The sequence below is a fragment of the Passer montanus genome, unplaced genomic scaffold, assembly GCF_014805655.1.
Source record: "Passer montanus isolate IOZ18808 unplaced genomic scaffold, ASM1480565v1 scaffold13, whole genome shotgun sequence".
In the NCBI taxonomy this organism is placed as follows: Eukaryota; Metazoa; Chordata; class Aves; order Passeriformes; family Passeridae; genus Passer; species Passer montanus.
The window spans coordinates 5,129,460-5,157,126 of NW_024359832.1; the positions used below are offsets into that span (position 1 = coordinate 5,129,460).

The window sequence follows — 27,667 nt, forward strand, 5'->3', positions numbered from 1 at the left end:
CAAAATTGGCTTCTAGATGATAGATTTCTAACTAAAATTCCTTGAGAATATTGAGGAGGGGTGAAGAGGGCAGTTGTAACATTGTACTGATATGTTTTAACTTCACTTATTTCCAGCATGGCAACTATTAAGTTTATAAATCTTTTTCTCAAAATACGATTCAATTTTACACTTTAACTATTTCAATGTACATACTTGTTCAGCAAGTGTTGAGATTTCTTCATATCTTTTTACAGTTTAAGTCAAATCTTGCATAAAATTTACTATTTTTTTCCAGTAAAATACATCACCTGTATTAAGTGCAACTTCTTTGAAACTGTTACTCCGTTGAATAAATTTCTATTTATAGTTCATTTTTACTTTATGTATAGTTAAAAAGTACTTCAAGATGTGCAGCAGTAATTTGAAATCAGGTATAAATATACATAAAATATAGAATAATTTCAGCTTTCAAAAGGTACTCATTGCAGGTATATCAGGAAAGGGACTAACAAATACTGAATCATTCATTATCTGTTTTCTCTCTAGGCTTAAGAACTCTGTGTTTTGCTGTGGCTGAGATTTCAGAAAGTGATTATCAAGAATGGTTGGATGTCTATCACCGTGCTTCTACAGCTATACAAAACAGAGTACTCAAACTGGAGGAGAGCTATGAGCTAATTGAAAAAGTATGTGTAGCTTGTTGTAGCTTTCTGGGGTTTGGGTTGGTTGGGGTGAGGATGGGATGGGCAGAGGGATGAGCAGAAAAGTGGGTTTTTAATTATTGTCCTTATTTTCTATTCCATGAAAAGTGGATCACTGTTGAGAAATAACGCTTAGATAGAAATAGGAAATTAGCAATATACTGACAGTTGTGTCAGGTAGTCCTTGCAGTTTAAATAATGAAAATGAAGGAACAATTAATCTGACAAAGTTTTTGCTGCAAGTAGCTACTTTGCTGGAAAGTGTCATTTATGGGTTGAACTACTGGAAAGTTTTTTTCAGAGTTCTTCTAGTGTGTAAAAAACTGTAATAACAGATAAACAACATCTGCTTCATTATATAATGATCTTGGAACAATGGAGTAGTCAAGATTGGAAGGGACTTCAGGAAGTCATATAGACACAAATCCCTGTTTAAAGCAGGGCTAGTTTTGCTTGCCCAACACTTTGATGAAGTTTAGAGTATTCACAAGGAGGGAGTTTTCCCAGCTGCAGCAGGCAATTTTTCTTGATGCTCAACTCAACTCTTTTTCCTTCTTCTGAATTAAAATTTTTGTTGCTGCAGGATGTGGCTGATGCCTCTTGCTCTTTCACTGTGCAGTATACATTTTGGAGAAGGATGGCTGCTCTGCAAGCTTCAGATAGCAAAAGGAATCTCTCCTTTTTCCCATGTCATCCTACTTCTTCAGGTGTGCTCTGGGCCCTAAGACATTTTTGTGTCCCTCTGTTGGACTTGTTCCACTTTGTCGGACTGTTTTACTGAAGGCCCATAAAGCAACCTTATACCTAGAAACAGCATCACAAGAGCAGAGCCTTAAGCTTCTGGCAGCACTGCTTCTGGAGTAGCCAAACATGAGGTTAAGACTTCCCTGCCTCAGCAATAAAAGGTCTCATGAATATTAAATTTATAAGAAAAGGGAGTGCACGAGACCAATAGTGCTTGAAGTTTTGATACTTCAATTTTTTGGGGTTATTTTTGGATTTTCTTCCTATGAAAGTATAAGAGAGATTACATTGATGAAACTGCTTAAAATTCAGAGCATTGCGAATCTGTGGTGTTTAATTCATGAAAAAGACAGGCGAGAGTATATAGCTTCAGTCACTAATAAACATTGCTGAGCACTTTATCTGGATGTAACAAAACAGTCTTGAAACTATATTGCTTTTTAATGCCACGACAACCCTGCTGCCTTTACAAATTTGTGTATAAGCTGCAAAGGTGCTTCCTCAGGATGTAGTATGCAGGCCATGCTGCTACCAGGATTGCACACTATTAGATGTATAATGGTGTCTTTAACATTTAGCTAGTTTGAAAGTTATAGAAATAGGAAATATAAAAATTACTGCATTCAGAAAAACTGTATAGATTTGCTCCATAGGAAGATAAAATCAAACAGAAAATACTAAGATAAATTTACAGGTGTTTCAGATTTTTCTACAAAGTGAAATCATTAAAAGAGAGAAGGTGTAGTATTAGCATTTCTGAAACCTTGAAATCAGAGAGGTACTCCTCAGGAAAAGGTAGCTGTTGCTGAACAAGCTGCTGAGCTTCTGAGAGAATAATTGGTTAACGTTTGAGTTATCATGCTGAGCAGTTTTTTCAAGCCACACAGATATCTAAGTTAAAGCTCATGGAATAAAGTGGAAGTTCTTTATTTGTTGATACCAAATTTGATTAATGAGTTTAGAGTGCATTAATCTTGTAAATACAGAGAGTTAGGTAAAATAAATGGAACATTGAAATTGAATTTAAATCAGAAAAAAACTGTATGTGTGAAATATTTTATGTTCACAGAATCTTCAGCTGCTCGGAGCAACAGCAATTGAAGATAAACTACAAGACAAAGTGCCTGAAACCATAGAGACACTCATGAAAGCAGACATAAAAATCTGGATACTTACTGGGGACAAACAAGAGACTGCCATTAATATTGGTATTATACTTATATTTATTTGATGTCTTTGTTATGGGTTTAAAAATAATAGGAGTTGATGCAGTAAAATTTCTTTCAGAATGGGAAGTTGTCTTGTAAAAATAATGTTACATATCACTCCAGAATTTGAATATGAACTTACTTTTTAGTCAGTGATAGGGGGAGGATTGGAAATGGTGGATTCTGCCTCCATTAAAATACTAAGAGCAAGAAAAAGTTACGTTAGAGAGGAGGCAAAAAATTAGGAAATTGTACTTTTTTCTAGCATATGACATGAATTAAAAAGAATATATTGACTTCAGAGAGTGAGAGGGAATAATACTAAGAGAATGGAAGTATTCTTAATTTCCCTTCTCTATTTTTCCTTCTTTCCAAGAAAGGTGAACTAGAGTACTATAACATTTTTTAAAAAAGGTTTATTTTTATTCTTTCCTTTTAGTATGAAGGATGGTAAAAAAAGACTGATTTCAACAATGATTAATCTGTATCTTTAAATAGCCATCCATTAAAGCTGTTTTTAACATTTAATATTCTTTGCATGTGACCACATCAGCACTTAGTGCTGCAGTGTAGATACATGTCCATAACAAAGCCTTGCTTTAGTCATATATATCCTTTTTATTGGATATTATTATTTCTAATTTTAAAGAACTCTCCATATGCACGTGATACAGTTGATCTAAGGTTATTTTCCTTAGTACCTTCAGGTTTGAGGCAATACACATAATACCAATATTCCCCTTTATTAAGAATGGTGATACATATTTTTGACTAGGCAGCCTACATCATTAGCACAGAAAATGCATCCTCTTCAATGCATCAAAGAATAAAAGAAAATAATGAAAAGGTGTATATATGGAAATTTTCAAGAAAATGCAAGTTGCATTCTAAAAATTTACAAGGCTCAGGGAGATCTGTTTGTTGTTTTCTGTAACTCTCTTTAATAAACCTCTGAATAAGGCAGAGCAGTTGCAAGTTGCAGCAAGGGAAATTCTAACTGTTCTAGCTTAGTACCTGTATGTACTTAAATAAAATGCAGTAGAATTTTTTTATTATTTATTTCAGCTAGGGAAATCTTATTTTTAATTCTGTTTGTAGTTCTCTTACAACGAAAAAATATCTTGTTATCTTATAATGGATTTTTTTAAACCAATTTTTAAAAACAAAATCTTTTCTAACAGGTCACTCTTGTAAACTTTTGAGAAAGAACATGGGACTAATTGTTATAAATGAAGGCTCTCTTGACGTAAGTGAAATCTTCAAAGTTCTCAGTTAATAAAATACTATTTTATTGCTTAAAATATCCAGACATCATGATGAAGGTGGTATAAAAAACAAGTTGGAGTGTCTATTTATCTGGAGAAACAACAAATTCTGCCAAAACTGTGGTTTGGGGGGATGTTGTTTATGTTTGTCTTGGGGAGTTGATTTCATAATTTTAGTATTCCATGCTTGGAAGACTGTATAGTCTTGGTGACAGAATGTTACTGAATAAATGGAAAACAGGCTTGTCTCATTTTAGATAAACCAATGAATCTTTAGAAGACCAGTAGAAGCAAAATAGTCAAAAACCATTAACAACAATGTGTGGAACTGGGAGGAGTAAGTTGAGTTGAAAAGGCAAAGAGAAGTAAAGGCAAAAGCAAACCCCATTTCAGGGGGGTTTGAGAGTTTTAATTAGTTCAGTGTTCTGTTTTTAGGTGGTTACACCAAATTTGGTTTATGTATGCCTGACATCACTGAAGTAGCACAGTTATTTGGTTGGTAAACTTGTAAAAAAATATCGCTACATGTTGTCATAGGATGTCACCAGCTTCCAAAGTCAATATTTTACTAGCAGAAGAGTTTTTTTAAATTTTCCTTTCTCCTCTAAAACACTTTTTACTTCTGGGCTGTGAAGCAGGAAACAGAAGAAAAGTATGTTGTAGCTCTGTAAAGGTCTTTCAAAAAGAAAGAAGGGCAACAAGCAGTATTTTTTGTCCCTCATGACACTCCATGGGAGAACTGCACTATAGCAAACTAGATGTCATTGACCTTCCCAAAGCAGGCTGCTGCATAAATAAATACATATGAATGTATTGTCTACTGAATGTAATCTGAAGTTCAGTACTAGTCAAAAAATAGTGACTTCTGTAGGTGTGATTCAAACTGTCATTAGCAATAGAAAAATACAAAATATGTTCCTTTGTATAACATGTACTTTTTGTTATAATTGTTAAATTATGTTAAAATATTAATTTAGTGTCATAAGATCATCAGTTATAATGCCTGTATTTATATCACTAATTATCTGTGTTTCCTTTTTTCTAAACGTTTAGGAACATTTTTTAAAATAGCAAATTCTAGTATCTCTATATATGTGAATCATCTTTTGTATTATCATATTTGTTTTCTGTATACCTGTGTTCTTCTGGCAGATATTTATGCAACTATTGTTGCTGTTCAAAGAGCATTAAAAGTTCCACCATAACTTATACACTTCTTTTTTGGCAGAGTGAAAGAGTAATCCTACACAACATTTCTACTGTGTTTCTAGTACTGCAACTATTGCAAATATTCTTTTCGCTTTATAATATTTGATAGCAGAATCAAAAAGTACCTTCCTTAAAAAACCAACGTGCCAGTGTTTCTGATCACACTGAAAAATTTGGATTTAAGAATATTAAGAACTAAAAATAATGGACACCTTTTTTTTTGTGCAACAGGGAACAAGAGAGACACTTAGCCATCATTGCAGTACTCTTGGTGATGCTTTAAGGAAGGAAAATGATTTTGCTCTCATAATTGATGGTAAATCTCTGAAGTATGCTTTGACATTTGGAGTAAGACAGTATTTCCTGGATTTGGCTTTGTCATGTAAAGCTGTTATTTGTTGCAGGTAAGATTTACATTATTCTCTCTCCATGCTATTTTTATTGACATAAAAAATAAACTGAAGTAATGAAATACAGTCATTCAAGTGAAATATCACTGTAGAGCAGTCTGCAACAAAGTGTACTTGTCAGAGTCACTCACATTGCATATTTCTAGAAACATCATTTGTAATCCATTGAGAGTAGTCTCAGTAAGGTTGAGACACTAATTTTGACCTTGGTATTACAGTTAACCACAGGTTTTAGCATATCTAGAGTCATCTGTAGATCTTTCTCCACAGGCTACTTTTCTGTAAGATGTGGATTACACTGTATAAGAATTGCTCAAAAATGTTGAAGGTACTATTCAGGGGGCTTTTTATTACCTGGAGCAGGGGGAAATGCCTTTATTAAGCATTATTATGCCCGATTATTATAGGGTTTGTTTATACAACAAACCCTTTTATCCTTTTCTATAAATATCAACTATTACAGCTAGAAACTTCCATTGTTCCATTAAAATGAGTCAGATTCATCTGAAAAATCTGTTCAAAATGGAACTATTTTTCTGCTTTGCAAAAGGACACAGAAAAAGAAGTAATATTAAAATATCCAAATACTGACTGTGTTTCTAGTCTTTCCATCCCTTCTGAAAAGCTATGTCATGCTACCACAGGATTTTTTAATTAATGTTTTTGTGGTTAAGCTTCAGCCTGAAACAGTTTGAATTTCAAACTAAGTTTTTACTGTCTTCTAAACTGAGCAGTTACTCTGATGAACAGTTTATACTGTGCATAAATGCCTTCCAAATGGCAGTAGTCTTTCTGACAGATAAGTTGGAGTATTGTGCTTGTTCTCCTAGGTTGAGTTTGTTCAGTACAGTAACAAGCAGGAGATGCATGTAGAATTGATCTTTTAAAGCTTCATTTATTTTTCTTCTCTTTCCTTGATTACAAAATACGTTTTATGCCATTTAAAGAGATAATTTTTCTGGTTTTGTTGTAATGGGGATCCATTGAGGAATATTCTGTACATAAAGCTGTCTTTTAGTGTTGGCATTCTCGTAAAGAAACAACAAAGAGCAAAATGAAAGTTTCTGCTCTAGTAGTATTCCCTCTGTCATTTCTTCATTTTACACTCCCATAATTTACCTAGGTCAATTGGTTTCAATGCATATCTAGATATATGTCTGACATATTTTGTGGTTGCTTAAAAATTGGCTAGAGGTTTAAAACTAAAATACTTGCTTGTAACAGTCACTGTTTTAATGTGAACATATTTAATACCCCATGTTTCCCAAAAGTCAAATTTCAGCCAAAATATTTGTTTCTATTAAATACTTTGTCTTTAGTACCCAAAAACTTCATTTCCTTGTTTATGAGCTTGAAAATATAAAGTTCTAAGTGGTCATTTTTGATTAAGGTAAATCACTTTTAAAAATTTGAATATATATATATATATATATATATATATATATACACATATAAAACCAGACTTAACAAGAATGTAAGCTCTTTCTTCATCCATATAATGACAGTAAACATCTAAAATTCTTCTTTGTTCTAAAAGTACAAATTACACTACTTTCTTTTAAGTTTGAAGGCTGCATTGACTTGTGCAGAAGTATTTATTACCAATGGATTCTCCTAAGACTAGCTGTAGCACAGATTATGCTGACAAATATTCAGTAGACATTTCTCTTCAAAAAAAAATCTGTATATGTTATTAATTCCAAGCAGATGTTTGGCTTTAAGACTTTAGCAAACTGAATTCCAGCTCCATATTAGCTTCAGAGTAATATATGCAAGAAGAATGTTAAATCCGTTATTCTGGAGTAAAAATGTACAGCTAAGAGTGAGCAAAATGAATGAAAAATATTTTTTACTGGTTTCACCATGAACTTGAGGCAGTGACAATGCCACTTTCCAGCCGGCCCTATAACATTGTCTGAAAAGGAATAAAGGCACTGTTCCTGAGAAGTTAAAAAGATGAAGAAGAAGTACTCAGGTCAGGAATCTTCTGTAGAAGCTGGCTGTAGCAACTCTTGGTACAATTCTCAACAGCAGAGTTCAAATAAAACATGTACCAAAAGATCATAGACAGATTTTTTCATATAGGTGGACCACAAAATTTTTCAGAAGGGCTGTTGCCCGGAAACTTTCAACCCAGGTTTTCCACAAGGCTATGGACTCATCCCACACAGCTTTTTCAGAAGTTCAATAGTTGTGCATGTGTTGGGCTGACCACTGAATAATGTGATTGCACAGCCTCCTTCAATTTGAAGGCTGTATTATTTTCATTCCTTTATTTTTTAAAATACGTTTTCAAACAGTTCTCTCTAACTCACTTGGTAAGGTGACTTCCTCAACACAGAATCCTTTTTCAGCTTTTAAGTCAAAATTTCATAAATGTTGTTTTTTTATGAAGGCTTCTGTGAATGTGCTTTTAGCATATACCCTTGAAGGGCAATAACAAGACCATGTCACTCACCAGGATGTTAATTGGCCTGAGTTTATTAGCTTTTCACAGAATATAAAGTATGTTTTAAAAATTCATCCATTTGAAAGTCCTGTATTAAACCTGTTTGGCTTTTTTATACCTTAGGGTATCACCGCTTCAAAAATCTGAAGTTGTAGAAATGGTTAAAAAACAAGTTAAGGTAGTAACTCTAGCAATTGGTGATGGAGCAAATGATGTTAGTATGATACAAACAGCACATGTTGGTGTTGGTATCAGTGGGAATGAAGGTCTACAGGCTGCTAATTCTTCAGACTACTCAATTGCTCAGGTAAGTCATTACACTGCAAAATACAACAATAAAATATTTTAAAATATTATTCATATTCATGTATATATATTTTAATTGTATGTTTGTTCATTTTTCATGTTTTTTGCAGTTCAAGTATTTGAAGAACTTGCTGTTGGTTCATGGAGCCTGGAATTATAACAGAGTTGCTAAATGCATCTTATATTGTTTCTACAAGAATATAGTCCTTTATATTATTGAGGTAATTTTACAGCACATGAAATGTTACTTCTTGAAAGTACAACCTTAATTTTGAGCTTTTGGTTATTATATATTATTTTTTAAGTATTTTAATTTTAAATAAATACCTACTAGTGCTTGAAATTTTTAATAAATTGATTCATATATTTGTTTTTTTACTTTAAAAAACTACAGTTGTTTAAAAATGCATGATAAATATTAGTACTAAATGTGTTCCTAATATTGCTAGCTTATTAAAATGCTGCACCTGTAACATCATTGCAGTAATTAAGGAATGCAGTTACACGTTTGCCGTACATTTACCCAGAGATGTGTGTGCTGGAGCGCTTTGCGCTGGTGGCAGGGCCTGTGGGGTTCGCAATCTGCAGCCCTTCCAGAGGTCTCTGCTGCACTGCAGGGCTGTTGCTGTTCAGAGCAGTGCCCAGGGCTTTTACAGACAGGTTTAGTTCCACTCCTGGGCACCTTTCACTTGCTGCATCCTCAGGCTTCTGTTCAAGAACAGGATACTTTCCTGAAAGCTGACCTAGTTTTTTCATCTGGGATCTTAAGGAGTGAAATCTTGTGAAAAATATGGTGGTGTGAAAGGATTGTGTTGTAATAAATGTACATTTATTGGTAGGTATGGTTAGAACAGAATGTATAATTGTCGTTTTCACTCCCTTCATGACAGCACAGCAACCATAAAATTTTGAACATAATTTTAAATAATTTTTTAAGCTCCTCTCTCCCTTCCCTTCCTTTTCTTTTGCCAGCTGCTGCATCTTTTATAATCAAATATATATATATATATATAGTAATTGCATTTCTAATTGATTCAAACTTTATATTCACAGTGCAACTTCGGGTTAAAAATGTGGAAAAAATATTTAATTTTTTTAAATCTTGACCATAAAATAAATTTTATTGATAGTCTTATGTATTTTTACGTTAATAGGGTTAACACATATTCTTTAAATTTTCATCATTTCTTTAAATATATTTTCAATTTAGTATCTTAAACTTGCAAAGTAAGTATTCAGTTTTACTGGAAGAAAATGGCTTATGTCTGCTAAACCTGATGTAAACATTAGATTCATATTTCCAATTTTCATACTTACATATATGACTTTATTCATAATATTTGAAAATACTTTAATAATTTTTTCATGTACAAAAGTTGTAGCCAAAGGAGTGCATTTTTCTTACCGTATTTTTTACATTTTCTGAATTTCCTCTTTTTTCTCTCCTTACTGTGTTATTACTGCAAATAGATTTCTGACTAAGTAGCAGCAACTTTGTAGCCTGTTTAGGAAAATATAAAGAGGGAAGCTATAGAAAAAGCAAGTTCACTAAAGGTCCATTTATGTGTAGAAGTGGCAGACTTTAGATGCTGTATTTCAAAGGTTGAATATCTACTTCCAGAAGTACTGATTAGCAGTAGTCTAGAAAAAAACAATATTAATGTATACTTTGCTTATAGAAAGCGTACAAAGGTTGGCTTTAGAATATATCAACTTATTTTTCTTCAATGATTTCTGTCATTGTCACCTGCAAGCATATTGTAAATTTATAACAAATCAGATATAAGTATCCCACTATTTATACTTTTCAAGAAAGAAAGTTAAATGCAGGGTACAGAGATCACAGTCTAAAGATCAAAAGGCTTTGATTTTATGAACAGGTAGTCTCTTCCTCCTGAGCAGATTGAAGGGCAAAGAGATCATTTTGATATGGGTTGCTATGACCCTTAATATAGAATGCATGCAATTATTTTGCCATATACACCTTCTCTGGTCTAGACAAAATAAATTCTACTTGAATTCCTGTATACCCAACGTTTGTCAGCTCAGAAAACTTTTCAGAAATGTTAATAGCTCATGTCAATACTGTGAGTGAATGGGCAGAAATTCATCATTGAATGTCTCCAGAAAGGACAACTGCCAGTCTTGAGTTTCTCTTTTCAGTGTTTTTGTACAGATCAGGCGTGGGAGCAGGGAGCTCAATGAGTATTTGTAAGCTGCTGCTTAATATGCAGAAATGCTACATCAGGAAAACTTCTGTGAGGCTTTTGTGGCCACACCTCCTCTGTCTTGGAGTTTAGAAAATAGTACTGTGAAAGGCATGTCTGGAAGTTACTTTAAACAAGTTTCCTTTTATTCTGACAATAACTGAAAATACCTACCTTTACTTAATAGATGTGTATCCTATTTTTTTAATATCTGCTCAGGAATAAGTAAGAAAGTAATGGCAAATATTCAGTTTAATCTAAAGTACACCCTTTATCCTAGGCATTCATGGGCTGATATGAAATTGATGTCAATTGCTTTCTTAATACAGAAAATGGCAAAGGTCTATAATAATACTCAAGCACAGTGATCAGTGCTTATTGACATTTAAACTCCTATTCATAAGAAACTAGAAGTGGTCTGTAATAATGTTTTTCTACTCTGTGTCTTGATGCAATAGCTATTTAAATGTGGGCCTCATTTTTTGTAAAGGACTAGTCACAATGACATGAGAGGTTATATTCTGATGTATCAGTCTAAATTGTGAGTGAAAACTCTGAATCTCTAATAGACCACTAATGTGCTTTATTAAGCACAGATCATCACACTCATGTAGGGTAAGCCTATGCAAAGTCTCATACTTATTTTGGAGGAGCTGTCATTACTTTATAAAGGTGGTTGAGATTGAGATTGGTCTCATAATTGAGAACTCCTTTGTGGATTGGTTTTATTTTTATAATTACCATCACTGTATACACTCTGTCATTAAACTACTCATTTTCTGAAGTTATGAAAATCACCCTTTGACATCAGAGGAACAAAACTTTCCTATTCCTACTTCTCATTTTGCTATCTAGTAATTATTAGAAATAATGCAAAATAAATGGTTCATATTAAGTGAAAAGGATTTTCCAGTTCTAAAAAATAAGAAGATATGATTTTTACCCAACATGAAACATCAAATGAAAGTGTAAAAGACCAAGACAAGCATAAAAAACAGATGCGTGGAGTTGAGATTTAAAGTTCGGTCACAAATGTTTAAACATGGCTGTTTAGAGCAATTTAAGTATTTTCATATACTATGAAAACAATTAATTTATTAAGTAATTAGAGCTGTTATGACTTTTTTATTACATAAACTTTTGATGATGGGGAGGTTATTTTCCCCCTTCCCTAAGCTCTTTTCTTCCCACTACTGAGTTACCCACTTTCTACTGTTCCTGTCATAACTGGAATTTACCACTGTGTTCCTATTTCCTTTGCCTGACATATCAGAGGAATAGCCATTATTGAGCCCCATATAATGCATAACCCCAAACATGAACGGGCTTCTTGGGCATACTCACCCTGGGTCTGAGCTGCACAGTTCAGCTGCTGTGGTTCACTATGCCATGGCTTACTTGTGGGGTGCAAACTGCACCGAGTTCAGTTTGAAACACACGCAGCAGAAAGTAATTGTGCTCGTGCCCACATTTTGGCGTTACTTGATTGGAAAACTTAGAAATACAAGGATCTTTGTTGAGGTCATCTCATTTTTAGACAGGCTGGGATCCTAATTCTTTTCAGTAAAAAATTTTGTAGGAATTGAACTACAAAATAGTCCAGTTTTCACTGCATGTTCACATATATAATCTAAAATACATTTTTAAGAGCACCAATCACTTGTCCTTCTGTAAAAGGGAGCTGGATTAGTAATTTGAGTTGTTAGAGTAGGACCTATACCCTAAGAGAGAAGTGTTTGAGCCTGCTTTAAGTTAGTTTCATGTCCAGCATCCTAAAAACATATTTTGCAGATACAGCTGCCTTCATTGTCCATCATAACTAGGATGAAACGCACTTGTATCTGAATAAATTGCCCACTGCAGAGCAAGTGTTTCTTGTCACTATTAATAATGTAGTAAGCTCCATATTACTTTTTTCATATAGGGTTATGAATGTCATTTTCTAGGGAAATTCAGAAGTTAAGGCAAGTAGGTGGGTTATTTTCTTCTCTTACAGTTTGAGGTGAGGGCTGTACTTGTCCTTTGTCTTTTCTTTTTCCACCTTTTACGTCTTTTAATTTTGAGCAATTATGGCATGCATGAGCCATTTGTTCTTAATGTGAACATTCAAATACTATCTTGTAAATAATATAAAAGTAATGTTTCTGCTTAGATACTAATGATGTTTTGTCTCTTGAAGTGAAATATGTGGTATTCCACTAAACAGTAGTGTTTCTACTACAGACCACTGCTTTTAGCCACATTGAAAGATTTCTTCTTCATTGACTTTTTTTTAATATATTCCAGAAGAATTTCAGAACTTAGAAATGCTACCAAATTTAATCTCTAGTTTGCATCTAGGCCTCTGACCAAGATATATTCTAGTCCCTTATTACACTAAAATGAACTAAAATTCCTATAACTTGTGTGCTTTCTTTAGAAAAAAGTAAATGCTAATATTTCAGGAAGTCAATACTATGCGTTAAAGGATTTCTTTACAATTTTATACTAAAACCATTTTCAGCTTAAATACCTTGAAAATTCTTACTTAAATTCTGTACAAAATAAACTGAAAGCAACATTCCATTGCAAATTTAATTTAAAAATTTATTCTAAATTTTCATTGAATTAAAATTTTATTCTAAATACTTGCCTTGTTTTTTAAAAGTCACTCCAAAACATTTCCAAGTGTTGCTTAACATCGTTTACCTATAAGAGCAGTCAACATGTGGAATAGATTCAGTGTATGTATTTAGGCCTTTCATTTAAAATTAGAGTTTTATAACACTTTCCTGCTAGTTAAATCACAGTGGAAAGTTAATGTCTTTTCCATATACTCCTTGGTTATAAAGGGTCAAGTCTTGCATTTGTGGTTTTCTATTTTCTTCCTAGAGAGTGATACATTTCTTAACTCTATCTGAAATTACTAGCAATGAGATGTACACATATTTGTGACCAGCTACTGAGTCACATATCTTCCACCACCCTAACCCTTTCAAATCAATATTTCTAAAATTTACTCCAGTATTTGATACAAACAAGGGGGGAAAAAAAGCATCAATTGTACTGATGTTGAGTGCATAATTAATTATTCTGTAATGCACAATTGATTAGGTACTCATCTTGCACCCTTACACTCAGCTACTGCCAAAAAAATTCATCACAATTAAATCATAATTCATGTTTTGAAAGTCAAAAATAAAAATACAAAAGATCTGCTAAAAATCTGATTCAGCTGAAATAAAGTAATTCCACTGTCTTTTCGGTTTATAGTCTGAAAGGTTAGAAAATTGTGCTTGCTGCACTTAAATCTGCCAAAGTAAACAAATTTAGCCTTATAAGATTTTGGAAAATTCAGGCTATTTTTCTTTCTGTATTGCAGCCTTGAGCAGTCATGACTTTTTATTCAATCTTGTTTATATACGTGGCCACCAAAAAAAAATTATCTGTTGAACAAACAGCAATTTTGGCTGGATTTTACCTGCAAATTTTTGTGTTAATAGTTACCAAATTCAGGAGGTTTTCCATCTCAAAGTAGTCACAGACATGTTCAGACACTGCACCACATCATTTAAAAAAAAAATCTGAGTTTGGTCATAGAATTCAGTCACCTGGAGGCCAAGTTGGGTACATACTGATGAACATACATATTGATTATAGGAATTCATGGTTTCTTAATGAAGTTTAATGAAATGTGAACTGTAAGAAAGCAGCATTTAAAAATTCACTTGAAAAACTTGAGTGTTAAGTGGAGTAGAATGTTCAGATGATTTTGACTTGTCTTAGCTGAGAGCTTATGTTTTTACTTATGTTTTCCATATAGTTTCAGTGTAATTTATTAATAAAGATTCATCAGACGTGCTGCTTCTCCACTTTCTCATTGAACCAATTCAAGGATGAGAATAATAGGAGAAAATAGATATGTTGCATGCTGTGCTGAAAAACATTAGAAAATATATTATCACATGTTTCAAATTAAATCTGCTTCCTTTTAACCTTGTAGCAAAAAATGATAAAAATTATGGAATTAAAGAGATGTCCACTTCCCTCTCTACAGTACCTTGTAGCTGAGTTAGTGCCTCTTAACTAAGTCATTCTACTTTAGTGCTCTGGTAAAGCTTAATCCTTTCATGATTAAGGATTATTGGTAGTTTTAAGTTCCAAACAGCAGGTTAATTTATGAATTCTGTTAGTCACATTTGCTAACAATGGGAGGGCCATGACTACTAATCTGTAGGTTCCCTTCCAGCAGTCCATATTTCTCAGAATTTTTATTTCATTAAGATTTGAGCTTAAATCACTCTTAAAACCTTAAAGAACCTGACATTTCATCTGAAAATAGTTACCTCCTTTGAATGTTTTCCTATTTACATGGGATTGCTCACGAATCTGACTAGCGTGCCCACTATCTCTTCTTGATTGAAAGTTGGGTTTAAACCAAAATATTTTCAACTGTGTTGTAAATGTGTTGTAGGGGTCTCCCTTTTTGTGAAGCTGAGGAAAAATCTGTTCATTGTACCTTGCAAAACATTTGAGTAATACACAGTTCTAATCTTTTGCAGGTCTGGTTTGCATTTGTCAATGGCTTTTCTGGACAAATTCTTTTTGAAAGATGGTGTATAGGTCTTTACAATGTGGTAAGATAATTTGCGTGCCTTTAGTTACATTTAACCATGAATGTTTCTTGAGTAAGCAATCTTTAAGCAAATCCTCACCTCTAAAGTTTTGCAATTTTTCTTTTTAAACCACCTAGATGTTTACAGCAATGCCTCCTCTAACTCTTGGAATATTTGAGAGATCCTGCCGAAAAGAAAACATGCTGAAATACCCTGAATTATACAAGACTTCCCAAAATGCACTGGACTTTAATACTAAGGTACATCTTTGTAAAAATCAAACATAAAGCAAAAATTCATAGGAATTCAGTATACTTACCCTTTTTGTTCTATGCTGCTATAATTAAAAATGGAGGGGATGTTTATTACTACTATTTCCAGGTGTACACTTTTCAGTGAATGGTATAAATCTCATATACATATATATATATATTCAATTTTACCAAGTATGGACCACAAGGATTTCATTTTTTCAATCCTTTTTTTTTCTTTTTTTTTTCTTGCTGGTAATAAAGCTGTCTTCTGTAGGCAGAAGTGATTAGACCTCGCTGTTGCTGGGCTGTATGTATTTGTACTGTTATATGGAAATGGATTACTGAAGCCTGTGGAGAAGTGTTGCAGTAGACAATAAGAACTGTCACTAGATTTGTAGAGGGAGGGACATGGTACTATTCTTTGTCAATTTGGAGTTGTGATTTTATGGTTTAATTTTGAGTTTTGGGAAAAAATACTTGGAGTCAAGAATGTGTCAGTGTGGATCAAAAGGAATCTGAAGCTACTTTTGGTGGGAAATGTGTGATGTTCATCTTAGAGAGACCAGCATAAGTAGTAGTAAAAGAATGTAGGACTTTTTAATACAGAAAATACAGAAAATTTCTACAGCATTGCCCATAAAAAATCTCTTTTAAAAAACTAACTTAAACTTGTGCCTGAATCTGTGATTTCATGAGTATTTGACTTTTGTAAAAGATTCTTCTGATTTTATTTTTTTTGTAAATATAATTGTGACTTTTCAAGTAATGCCATTTGATGTTGAACTTGGGGACATTTTCAATATATCCTGGAATTACCAATGCCTATGTGTGATGATCTGCAGTAAATATGCAGAGCTGATACAGCATACTTAACTCTTATATCTGCACCACTTGTGCTGTGAAACTGGAGTTACCTCAATATATACATAATTATTTGTCTAAACGATATTTGTTTACTGAAACAGATGAGATTTTTCTCCTTCTTCCTCACTTCATCCCTTCACAAACAAAAGCCAGCCCGAAAGTTGTAAGTAACACAGTCTCTTGTGTCCCTGTGAATGCTTTCCAAATATGAGACTGTTCATGGTCCCATAAATACAGACACTTTCGTGTTGTGATAGTTTTAATAAACAGTGTGAGTTATAATAGTACTTTTTCTGTCTTAAAATAAGCTTTAATCTTTTTTTTTTGATTGTGCATATGTATTAATTGTAAATTCTGTGACTGTTCCCATACATTTGCTATGAGTAAATGTCTACAAACTCACCAGCTACAAAATTCCCACCTATATAAGTTGAATAGTTGGTGTTAAAGATTTGGAAACATTACTGCCTTGAATATTGATGCAGATATTTGTTATGGTAAAAGGGATCAAAGGTTATGAGGTCATGACAGAGGTTAAAGGATTAGCATGGGACAAAAAGAATTGGTCAGGAAAATGGAAAAGTAGAACTAATTTTTCTTGCACCCACCTGTGCTTTCTGTCAAATAAAAAGTTCTGGTAATGACACAGCAAGAAGGATGGACAAAGGTTAATGAGTAGCACAAGTTTAAATGTGCAAAGTATTAGAGTGTAAATTGGACCATGCAACCAAGTGTAGCTGCATAATCTAACAAAAGATGTTGAGACATTGTGGAAAATGTGAGACAGGCAACTTAATTTCAATTGTTTGAACACCTTAACACTCAAGATACACATCAGTCAGTTACAATAAAAGCCATAACAGTCAAAAGCATTGTTAGTGAAGAAACCAATATTGCCATTGAAAGAAATGGGCTACATATTAAGTCTTGTTATGTCATTATGCAATATATTATGGAAAGGGTTAGTAGAGTGGTTTTTCTTGAACTTAATGCAATCCTTTGCAGAAGGCATCTTCTACAAATGAAAATAAGTTCGAAAGTAAAACTTCAATTGTTTAGCAAATACATTAAAGGAATTTTAATATGATCAAATTGTACTCCTCAAGAATGGAGTATGTAAGGAGAACTTCAAGGAAAAAACTGATATTTGTCCTTTTCTAATTCCTTTGTGTGTGGGAATGTATAGGTTAGGCATATGTGTAACTCAGGTTTTAATTTTTCTACTATCTAAATTTATTCTTATACTAAATGCAAATTATAAAAGCTAGAGTCCTTTTTAATTGCCCGCTTAGAATGTAGCAATTGTTCCAGATGCCTAGTTTAGTTTAATTTTTCTGATTATATTCCCATATTTTTATATTTTAATTTCCCTTCTGAATTGAAATTAAAAGGAGGAGATAATACAAACTTTTTTCCAAAGTATAAAAATAAACAAATGACCCATGAAGAGCTAAGAGGCAGAAAGTGCCTGTCAGTTATATTACTTCACAGTGGTGGCCTAACAAAAACACATTTTGTGAATCTAACACATGGATAAAAAGAAAGGTCAGGGTTCACAGAGCTAGTTTATTGCAAATGGTTCTCATGGATTTTCTGTTTTCTCTTTCTTAGGTTTTCTGGGTTCATTGTTTAAATGGCCTCTTCCACTCATTCATTCTGTTTTGGTTTCCACTAAAAGCCCTCCAGCATGGTAAGTATTATGAAAAATAAAAATATAAATGTTGAAAAGTACAGAATTTCTAAATATTGTCTTTTTTCTAAGGGAAGCTTTATAAATAATAGCAGTTCAGTGTGATTAAATTTCAAGATGCCATTTCTAGAACTAAACCAGATGCCATATACATAATATGTTTTATTTAAGATCTGTGTAAAAGCAGGAATAATAATATGTACATATACATTTAACTATCTCAATAGTGTTGAAAAAGAGATTGCTATTTAATTATACTAATTTCTGTAAAAGACACTGCCACAGTAAATACCTACACAATCCTAAAATGCTACAATTGCTTGTATTGTTTCTTACATTTTGTCAACATTTAGTTTTATTGTGTATACATTCTGTCCTGTTAGTTCAAGGCCATACTAATCTGCTAGTTTATATTTCTAAGAGTGGGATTGTGGCAGAGGAACAGTGGCACCTTGGACTGCTCAGTCCTGTCCATCTTCTATTTCAGCTGTTCTATATGCTGGAGCTGCAGTGCATACTCTAAAACCATAATCTCAAATTCAAACTGAAATCCCTGTTCAGAGCTGTAGCCAGTCCATGTGAGATTTGTGCATTACATCATGGATAAGTGTTCAGTGAGTGTCTGTGGTGATGCAGAGTAGAGTTCATTTGTGAATGGCAGAGATGCCTGTACTTGTGAGAGCTCAGCCTTCTTAGCCTGCAAACCCTGGGCTCCAACTGTCTTGCTGGCAAGTGGCCTCTGTGAGTCTGAACAAATTGCCTGCTGCCTTCCCCTTTCATTGCTAGAGACAGGATGGGTAAGGGAGAAGAACTGGGATTTGGGGGAATTGTGTACATTGTGAGGAGATACAATCAGTACCTAGCATAGGTCTGGTGGTGCTCAGAGTTTTACATAACGGCGATACAAGTGCAAAAAAAGATATGCTATTAATTAAATCACTGGTGTCTGCATGTGTGGAGAGGAAAGGGAAATAATGCTATTAGTTTCCTAAGGAGTACCAGAGCCACGAACTTCTGAGAACCAGTCCCTGCTTCCACCTTCTCTTAACAAAGATGAGGTGCAGGTAGATCCTGAAATATGAAAGGTGTAGCTTAGCTTTGTGCATTAGGGTGCTCAGTCCCAGCACTCTGACTGGTGGAAATAGGTTTAGCTGCCTGCCTATTCCTCTGTCTTATTCTCACTATGCTCTTTACTGCTAGGTATATATTGTAAAGAAGTGCAGTGCTATATTAGCAGGTAGTTATTAGAATGTTGAAAACCAAACCTTGAAGATGATTAAAATCTCTTGGTGCCCTTCTCTTGATCAAATTCTCATGTTTAGTCATAGTCTTGGTTTCCACCTGTTTCTTATCTGTAAGCAGAAAATTTCAAACTGCACATGTCATAGTAGAGTCTATCAAGAAATATGTGATCAGAGAGTAAGTATGGATTTGTAAGAATTGTTGGTCAGAATTGGCTCCATGGGACCTTACCATTGCACAATACACAAAATTTACACTCTGTACTGTCATGTGGATACAAAAAGTGACACATAAATCTTCACAGAAGCTTCTTCAGATGCAACTTTGTCAACATGAATGGGAGAAGCCAAACTTGAATATACTAGTAAATTCATTGGTGCTCCCTCTTTTGTGTAGTCTTCAAAATTAGCTACAGTCTCAGCTTTTTTTTTTTCAGGCTTCAGCTGTTCTTCCTGGTGTGTTAGTCTGTCCAGGTGTGTTAGTCTGTCCAGGAAGAAAGTTAAATAGGGGAAGTGTCAGAAATGCAGCCAGTGTCACTAGAGCTAAGTATGCAGCCATTGTGAACTCCTCATCATGGAATGGGAGACAGCTAGGTTAAGGAGGACTCCTATCCTAATATTGTTGTGTGAAGTTGTCCCCTGCTGTCTCTTCCAGAATATCAGGAATACATCAGTGTTGTCTGTGTTAAACTGTCTTCACAGGTCCTGAAAAGCTTTTAGAGAGGAGAATTCTTCATCCACAACCAAAATGGGTTTAATTTCAAGCATATATAAAGATGATATGAAGGCTGGAAAATCATTCAACACAAATATGAAAGCATACTTCATTAGCAGTGTTTAATATACCACGTGCCAGCTGAGATAGTGGAAAATAAGTGTTTCCAACTGTTTTTATCAGAATTTATCACCATTTTTGTCACCTTCCTTTGTCCAGCCTAATCAGAGGAGTTACAAATTCATCCCTTAATTCCCCCCACATAGAAATACCTTTTTTCTTCTCTTTCCCCCAGTACAGCTTTTTTTAAAATCCTCCTTTATTATTATTTTCTTCTTTTTTTTGTGTGAGTGTTTTACTTTTATCCTTACTTTCTACATATACAGCATTTTGATTACTCCATATAATGCAGTAAAAAGCAATATCCAGTGGTTAGAACCTCTACAGCAGTGTTATAATTTTGTTGGTTTAGTTGCAGTACATGAACAGCCTTCAACGATAAAAGCATTTCAAAACTGAACATGGGAAAATGTAGCCACCTCAGTACTTTTAATTGAGAATAAGGAATTTCCTCATAATAATTATCCCATGTCTAAAAATAAATGTCCCATGTTCATTATCCCACGTCTAAAAATAACTTTGATAGAACTGGGATCAGAAAAGCCTATGCTGTAAAAATAGTCGTGAACTTCTGATAAATAATGGAAAATTCACTGCTTTAGAATTGTAAGCTTAAGAAACATGTTTTTTTATGAAAATATGATTTTTTTATGAAAATGGGTCTCTTGAGAGCTCTGACTCTGCATAACTGATGTGTGCGTGTGTTTCCATATGTGCCAAATGGATATGGACTTCTATGAATCCACATATTTGAGTTGGGTACACTTTGAACATTTTATGAATGACAAGCATCTCAAGAATTTAAACTGAGTATATTTTGCATTTTTACTGAAATTGAATTCAGGAATATGGATAAGAGCAAAGATAAGTTTCCTTACCAAAAGTAACAGAATTCATGAAAATCTGACTCCAAGTTTTCTGCTTACTTACATGTTATAATCAATATATACTATAACCATTATATTTCACATCTTTCTGAAGATAAGATTTTATATCTCTGATACTAAAAGAAATTCTAATTGCACTACTACTTAATACAAAGTTGGTCTTATTATTATATGGTGTCACAAAATGTTCCTATTTCCTGCATAATCCCTGAAGTCACTGAAAGTTTTAGAGCACCAAACATGATACAAGTCATAGTTCTATACTGCAGTTCATAGTTCAGTGCAGTTCAAGATGAAATCTCTTAGTACCCTGTAGAAAGTGCTGCCTCTTTTATATCAAAATTAAGATCGTATATAGTCCTGTTGTGAATGTTTAAATGTTTTTATTTTTGTCCCTGTTTTCTTTTCCAGGCACTGTATTTGGCAATGGCAAAACTTCTGATTACCTTCTCCTGGGTAACACTGTATACACTGTAAGTCTACATTGGCTCTTAACTATTTTAAAGAGATGCTGCTACTATTACTATTAATTCTATTCATAAAAGATTCAGTGCACTGCCTTAAGAAGTGCCTTAAGAATAAGAAATGGCTCTTGAATGACTCTTTGAGAAGATTTGGAGTGCACTTTGTGTTCTAATTCCAGTTTTTAAAACAAAGCAGTTTAATAAAGATGCCGAAGATAGATTTGTTCTTTACTGTTAACTGTCTGGGGTTTTTAATAATGGGAATTATAATTCCCTAATTAGCATGCTTATTAATTTAGTTTAAGTTCTTGAATTGGAGAAATCTGAGGTTGTTGATTATAGAAATGGTTTGTGGACTTCTGATGATAGAATCCTGTTCTCTCTCTCTTAATTTATCCTGAGGCCTTAAAAGAGGCATTGAGCCATATTGAATAAAGGTTGTGGGATGGCTTTTCAGAGGCAATCAAACCACCAGAAATACACCTGATCCACACCTAACAGTAAACTTCTGTTGCTCTCATAGATAGTCATAATTAGGGTTTTTTTTCCTTTTTATCTTTTATCTCCTAGAATAAATTAGTAAAGCTAAACATGTGCTTTTCACTTACTAGATATGAATGTTTCTCAATATTGGGTTTTCTAAGATCTCTCTTAGAAGTTATGCTTACTGTCCTCTGTTCTTCAATGTTAAAAGTTTAATTAATTTTTCAAGTTGCTCACTGTTGGCAGGTACAAAAAAGAAATTAATTCTTCTATTAAAGTAAGGGGACTGTAATATAAATTCACATCAAAATCACTTCTTTGGGGAATAAGGAAACACCATCACTGAAATAAAAGGAAAATATTTTAGACACATGCTAAAACAGAGGTCACAAGGCTGCTCATATGTCACATTCTGCAACTGCTTCTCAACTTGGAGAGCTGAAACTTCACCATCTTGAGAGGTTAATTTCTTGCTACTAACCTGCAGAGTGGTCAAGAATTTCCCAAAAAAACTATTTTCTTTCACTTCAGGTTAAAAGTCTGGGGAAATATAGAAGTTGCAATTGAAGTTTTCCTGCTCTTGCACAGGAATTCAAGGAAATTTGAAGCGTACATGCAAAATTACGGTGGAGAGATTTTTTGGTTTTTTAAAATCATTTCATGTAAAGTGTATGAGTAGTAACAGTTGTCAGTCATATCAAAATTCTGAGGCTAAAGTAATTCTCATTCCTCATACTGTTTACAGTGTGATTTTCAGACATCTGAAGTCATCAATTCTGCAAAACTCTATATGAAAAGAATTCGGAAGTTGATATAATTTAGTATCTTGGGATCCACAAATAAAATTCAGAAATATGCAATGATTTATAATATGTCCTGGAATTATTTCTTTAAACATAAATTCCAAATAGCAATAGAGTGCTGTGAAAATGTCTGTATGACCATTTCAGAGAGTCTTTTTTTTTAAAAAAGCTCAGTCTTTATACAGAATACCAGTTTGAGTTCTTGCTCCCTGGGTAAGATTTAGTACACTATTGAAGCAGAGGAGGGAGCAGTAAACCCCATATTCTTGAGGGAGTGGCTGTGTGTAGTTGGTGATTTTGTTAGGGGTATCAGATCTGATCCCATCACAGGTCAGTAAAGGCTCTTTGCTCACACTGTGTATCTCCTTTTGTAGAGATCTGCAGTGTTTATTTTGTGTATACATTTTGTCTGTGCAGCAGCAATGTTTGATCTTACACTGAAGAATGTTTACTCTTATGACTGAACTAAGTAGCAAACAAGTGTACCAAAGGAGTTTGTTTGGGTTATTTTTCCATAAATTTTTTATTCATCCAAATACAGAACCCAAACTGGATAGACCAAGCAAATTATAATACTCATAATGGTCCTCAATTTTCTTCTAATTAGATTTCACACATGTTTTAAATAATGAAATTGTGGTGGTGTGACTTTTTTTTTTGTCCTTAATAGCACAGTTGAAATAGGAGATTTCAGGATTTCAGAATTGAAAGTATAAGCTTATAGGTGAAAGCTTTCTGGCAGTACTTGTATCCTTCTGTGCCCAGACAGAGTGAAAAATTTGTCATACATATTTAACTATTTGCTTCAGCTTCTGATTGAAGTATATTTCTTCTGAATTTCTGAGTCTGCTTGAAGCTTGATACAAAGAAACTCACTGACAACCAGTGCTACCAGGTTGTCCAACAAGCTAGAATTTAAACTACAGCTGTTAGAGTTGGAGCTTGGTCTTTGTGACTCCTTTTATCAGCCTCATATTCTTCAGATTACATGTAAAGCAAAACTTGTGATACACATTCACAAGTGGGTTACAGAATGTCATAACTATTTCTTTGGTAAACAGAAAACTTCTTGAGTGAATTTCAAAGGAAGGAGATAAACAATTTACCTGGATCAACTAGTCCTTGTTGTGGGATTATAAACTTTCTCCTGTTGCTCATCTGTAAGCTAAAATGGAGCATGTCCTACAAAGGTGATGTTTTCAGAGAATGCTCTATAAAAGTATAAAGATAAGAAAAGAGTAAAGATCAGAGGGAATAATGAAAATTACATAACAGACTTACTCAACTTGTTATTGTATGCAGAACATAAGTCTTATATTACCAACAGGTAACTCTTGGGCTTTTCAGGGTTTGGTGCAGATGACTCATTTACTAATGATATGAACAAAACTTTTGGTTGTTTTTTAAATTCAGATTAATGTAATCTTGAACAATTGCAAGGTTTCTTCAATCCAGCATCTATCTATAAAGTTGTAGTCATCCTGTCTGTAACTGGAGGGTCTTCAGTGTCTACAGAAGAGGACTACTACACTTTTCACAAACCTTTCTGTGTAACCTAAATATTGTCAATAAAGATGCTAACACCTTTGTAAGAGCCAGACTTACAGAGTTCTAAGAAGCAATGATAAGATTTCTAATGCAAAAGAAGAGTTTTCCAAATCAAGGGAGTGGCCATTATTAATGGAAGCTAGTAATTCTTAATGTTCTATTATTAGCTTATTACTGGGTTGTATCTTTAAATCTTCCAGTAGCAATTTATTTCTCATGTCTTCTCCTGAAAGTTTAACCAAACTAATAATTTCTGTATGTTAAGATTTCTGTATTAAGAATCCTCTCTCTGTCTTTCTCTCCTGAAGTTTGTGGTTCTGACTGTGTGTTTGAAGGCTGGCTTAGAGACCTCATATTGGACTTTGGTAAGCAAATGTCTTTACCATATTCTCAAATGTTCTGTGAAATATGATGGATGAATAATTGTATTGTTTTCTTCTTACTTGTTATATTGCACCCTTTAAGAGTTTGTCAGTAGCAAACTGGTTACTGTGGGGAAGGACAGAATATCCACATATAAAAAAATAATGCTCAATATTGAAAATTACGACAGATGTAATACTTAAACTAGAAAAATCAAATTGCTCTGGACTTACTGTAACTGAATTTAAATTGGCTTAAAATGCAGTAATATTGCTGCTGATAGTATCATTTCCCTTTAAGAAATAGCTAAGTGAAGTAATAGGGTTAAATTAATACAAGGCCTGGAAATTTAATCCAATATATCAAAATAGCATTGTAAACACTAGGTACCAAAGATCTTATTTTATGTTATAATGCATCTGTGATAACTGTTCTTTTTTGGTTTGTTTTAACAGTTCAGCCATATAGCAATCTGGGGAAGCATTGCACTTTGGGTAGTGTTTTTTGGAATCTACTCTTCTTTGTGGCCAGTCATTCCTATGGCACCAGACATGTCAGGAGAGGTAAAAATATATTTTAACTAACATCCAGATGTGTGAAAAAATATTGTTTCAGTCTGTAGTAGAGACCTAATCTTTACTGGATCCTTCTGCTAACTAGAGGTGCATATGTCATTCTGTCTTTTATACCTTCAATATGGCAGCCATGTTTATTTAAAATATAATAAATTTTTACCCGTGTCAAAATGGAGCTCAGCTAACAGGCTGTGAGTATATGGTCTAGTGAGAAAGAATAGACAGGTAAGCTGCTTTGCAGTTCTTAGGTAAGCTTTAATTTTCTGAAGTCTCACCAAATGTAGTTCTCAGAATTACAGTGCATATTTTTCTGGAGCATTTTTTTATAATGAAGTAACCAGTAGTAGTCTGGTTAAGGCTGTTTTTAATCTTGAATTTTACACATTTTCCGAGTACTTTGGTAAAATGCCTCAAAAAAAATTTGAGGTGCCATAACATTGCGTGAACTGCTTGTCATGCAGACTTCCTTTTCAATCAATGTGCTGCTTGGAATGCATTATTGTAATGTGTCTTTAACCTTTTGACAGTAATTAGTGGTTTCTCATTCATTTTTAATTGCATTTGTGTAAACCTGATCTGAATATTCCAGATTGGATTGAATCTGTAAAAGATGCTTATTTGCTGCCTTATCTGATTTAATTGGAACTGCAGTCCCAAGTTCTCAATACCATCCAGTTCCAGAAACATCTCAAGTGTTCATTTCCCAGACACTAATGTCTGCTTCTGGGCATGACCAGTACCTCCTGAGCTGAGAAGTCTGATGTGCATTCTCAGTGGGAATCAAAAACTGAGAATACTTCCTTGTGTCTGAAAGATATTCTTCTAATGGTTCTCAAAGTATATCAACTAAATCAAGCCTTACACCAGTAAAAGAGTGAGTCCCTTTAGCTCCACCACCACTGTGATATAATTCAGCAATTTAAAAATGTATGTAGGATGTGGGAAATGTAGGTGCATATCTCTCCCTCTCTTGAAAGTAATTAAGACTCATAAATCCAACAACTATTTAAACAGTTAAAGGAAAAAATAGTATATAGTCATTTCTGTAACTACTACATTTTAATGGAAAGCACAAGGTGTTACCTTAAATACATGGACACCTAAGGAAAATAGTTTGAAATTACACAATTTCTAGCTGGTTTTCCTCTGTATCATAATGTCTTATCTGTGTATATATGTAGATCTTGTACATTACCACATTGCCTCCACTACTCAAAACTAAATCTTTATATTATTTTAAATTAAAGTAATTGAAACTATGGTACTTCAGTGTTTTTCTTTATATATGCTGTATTTTATAGAAGAAAGAGTATTTTTGAAATTTGGTGGTTTTAGAGATTTTGTAAAAACTTTATAACTTGTAAGACAGCAGAATTTTCATGGTGATAAGCACAGTGGAAACGAAATGGTGTGTTATACCTGGTGTGACATAAGAGTGGATACTTCACTATTGAAATAACAATGTTATAGTTAGTACATTTTCAGACCCTGAAGTTACTGTGAAAACACCTGTTTTTGAGGGAGTATAATTCCTGTGATCTTCTAGAAACAGTTCTTCATTAAAGAGATCTAGCTGGCAACAAAAATAATGCTCTCAGGGTTTGAATTCAACATTGTGCCAAAGTAGTCTGACTTATGAACCTAAAATCATTTATTTGTTGTGATAAAACTTTATCTGTACTTGAAATGGGTAATCTTATTTTGTTCCTATGTTTGCTTATGCATGTATGTGTATATAGCAGTTTTGATGTGCGTGAAGTTGTTCGAAGGGGGGGTGTTGTTGACTGAGGTTGGTTTTGTTTTCTTTCTAGGAATTTATTTCAATGTCTGTGATGTCAGAATAAAGTCTCCTAAAAGTATCATAGGCCATTAAAGCTTATGTTCAAAACTCTGGTCCAGCTTTTTGCGCTGCACTGTGTGGCTAAAAGTCCTGTTGATGCATACTACAGCTCAGACTGCAAGCAGGATTTTTGTGAGCTTTCCTGGAAGCCCCTCTACTGACTGAGTGGTCTCTGGCAGGACAGAATTCACTACGTTTCTCTGTAGCAAATCAGGCCTTGCAAAAGTATTGAAATTAAAAGATTCAGGGATTTATCTGTGCAAGGGATTGTGATGTGACAGAAACAAATCTATATAAGCAACTCTGCTTGCATATGCAAATACTACTTGCCTGATTTCTTCAAATGTCAGACTTGCAAAATTCATCAACTATACTTGGCAAAAGTCAGTCTGTCAAAAGCTGATGTCTGCTTCTTAGCTTTTTGTCCATTTTAGCTGGTATGATCTGAGAAATTATGCTGAAGGAGACTTTCATGCATTTTTTTTCCAAATGTGTTCATTAAAAATTCCCCCTTTTAAATAAACTTCAGATTTATAAGAATATATATAGTTGTAGGCTATATAACTATAGTCCTTTGAAAGTTTATAGGTATTCTTTTTCTTCTTCTTAGAGCTGGTAACAATTCTGTCTTAGTAGGTTTATAGTCTTTTCAGTCTGTATTCTTGACATAATATTCATCCAGCAATTAAGTTCCAGCTAGATGGTATCTTCTGCAAACATATTTTTCATGTCTTCTTTGAGATA

The 27,667-nt window shown here is 33.7% G+C and overlaps 1 protein-coding gene across 5 annotated transcripts in view; it reads left to right on the top strand.

Moving 5' to 3' along the window:
• The window catches only part of ATP8A1 (ATPase phospholipid transporting 8A1), a 96,339-nt gene that overhangs the window by 50,496 nt on the left and 18,176 nt on the right, over positions 1-27,667 (top strand). For all 5 annotated transcript variants that reach the window (XM_039698853.1, XM_039698854.1, XM_039698852.1 and 2 more), the window contains 12 exons: positions 529-668; positions 2,497-2,635; positions 3,817-3,881; positions 5,341-5,513; positions 8,092-8,275; positions 8,385-8,495; positions 15,023-15,097; positions 15,214-15,336; positions 17,806-17,884; positions 21,259-21,320; positions 24,454-24,510; positions 24,964-25,071. In XM_039698853.1, the coding sequence (XP_039554787.1) occupies positions 529-668; positions 2,497-2,635; positions 3,817-3,881; positions 5,341-5,513; positions 8,092-8,275; positions 8,385-8,495; positions 15,023-15,097; positions 15,214-15,336; positions 17,806-17,884; positions 21,259-21,320; positions 24,454-24,510; positions 24,964-25,071 (1,316 nt within the window). The remainder of the gene's footprint in view (positions 1-528; positions 669-2,496; positions 2,636-3,816; positions 3,882-5,340; positions 5,514-8,091; positions 8,276-8,384; positions 8,496-15,022; positions 15,098-15,213; positions 15,337-17,805; positions 17,885-21,258; positions 21,321-24,453; positions 24,511-24,963; positions 25,072-27,667) is intronic.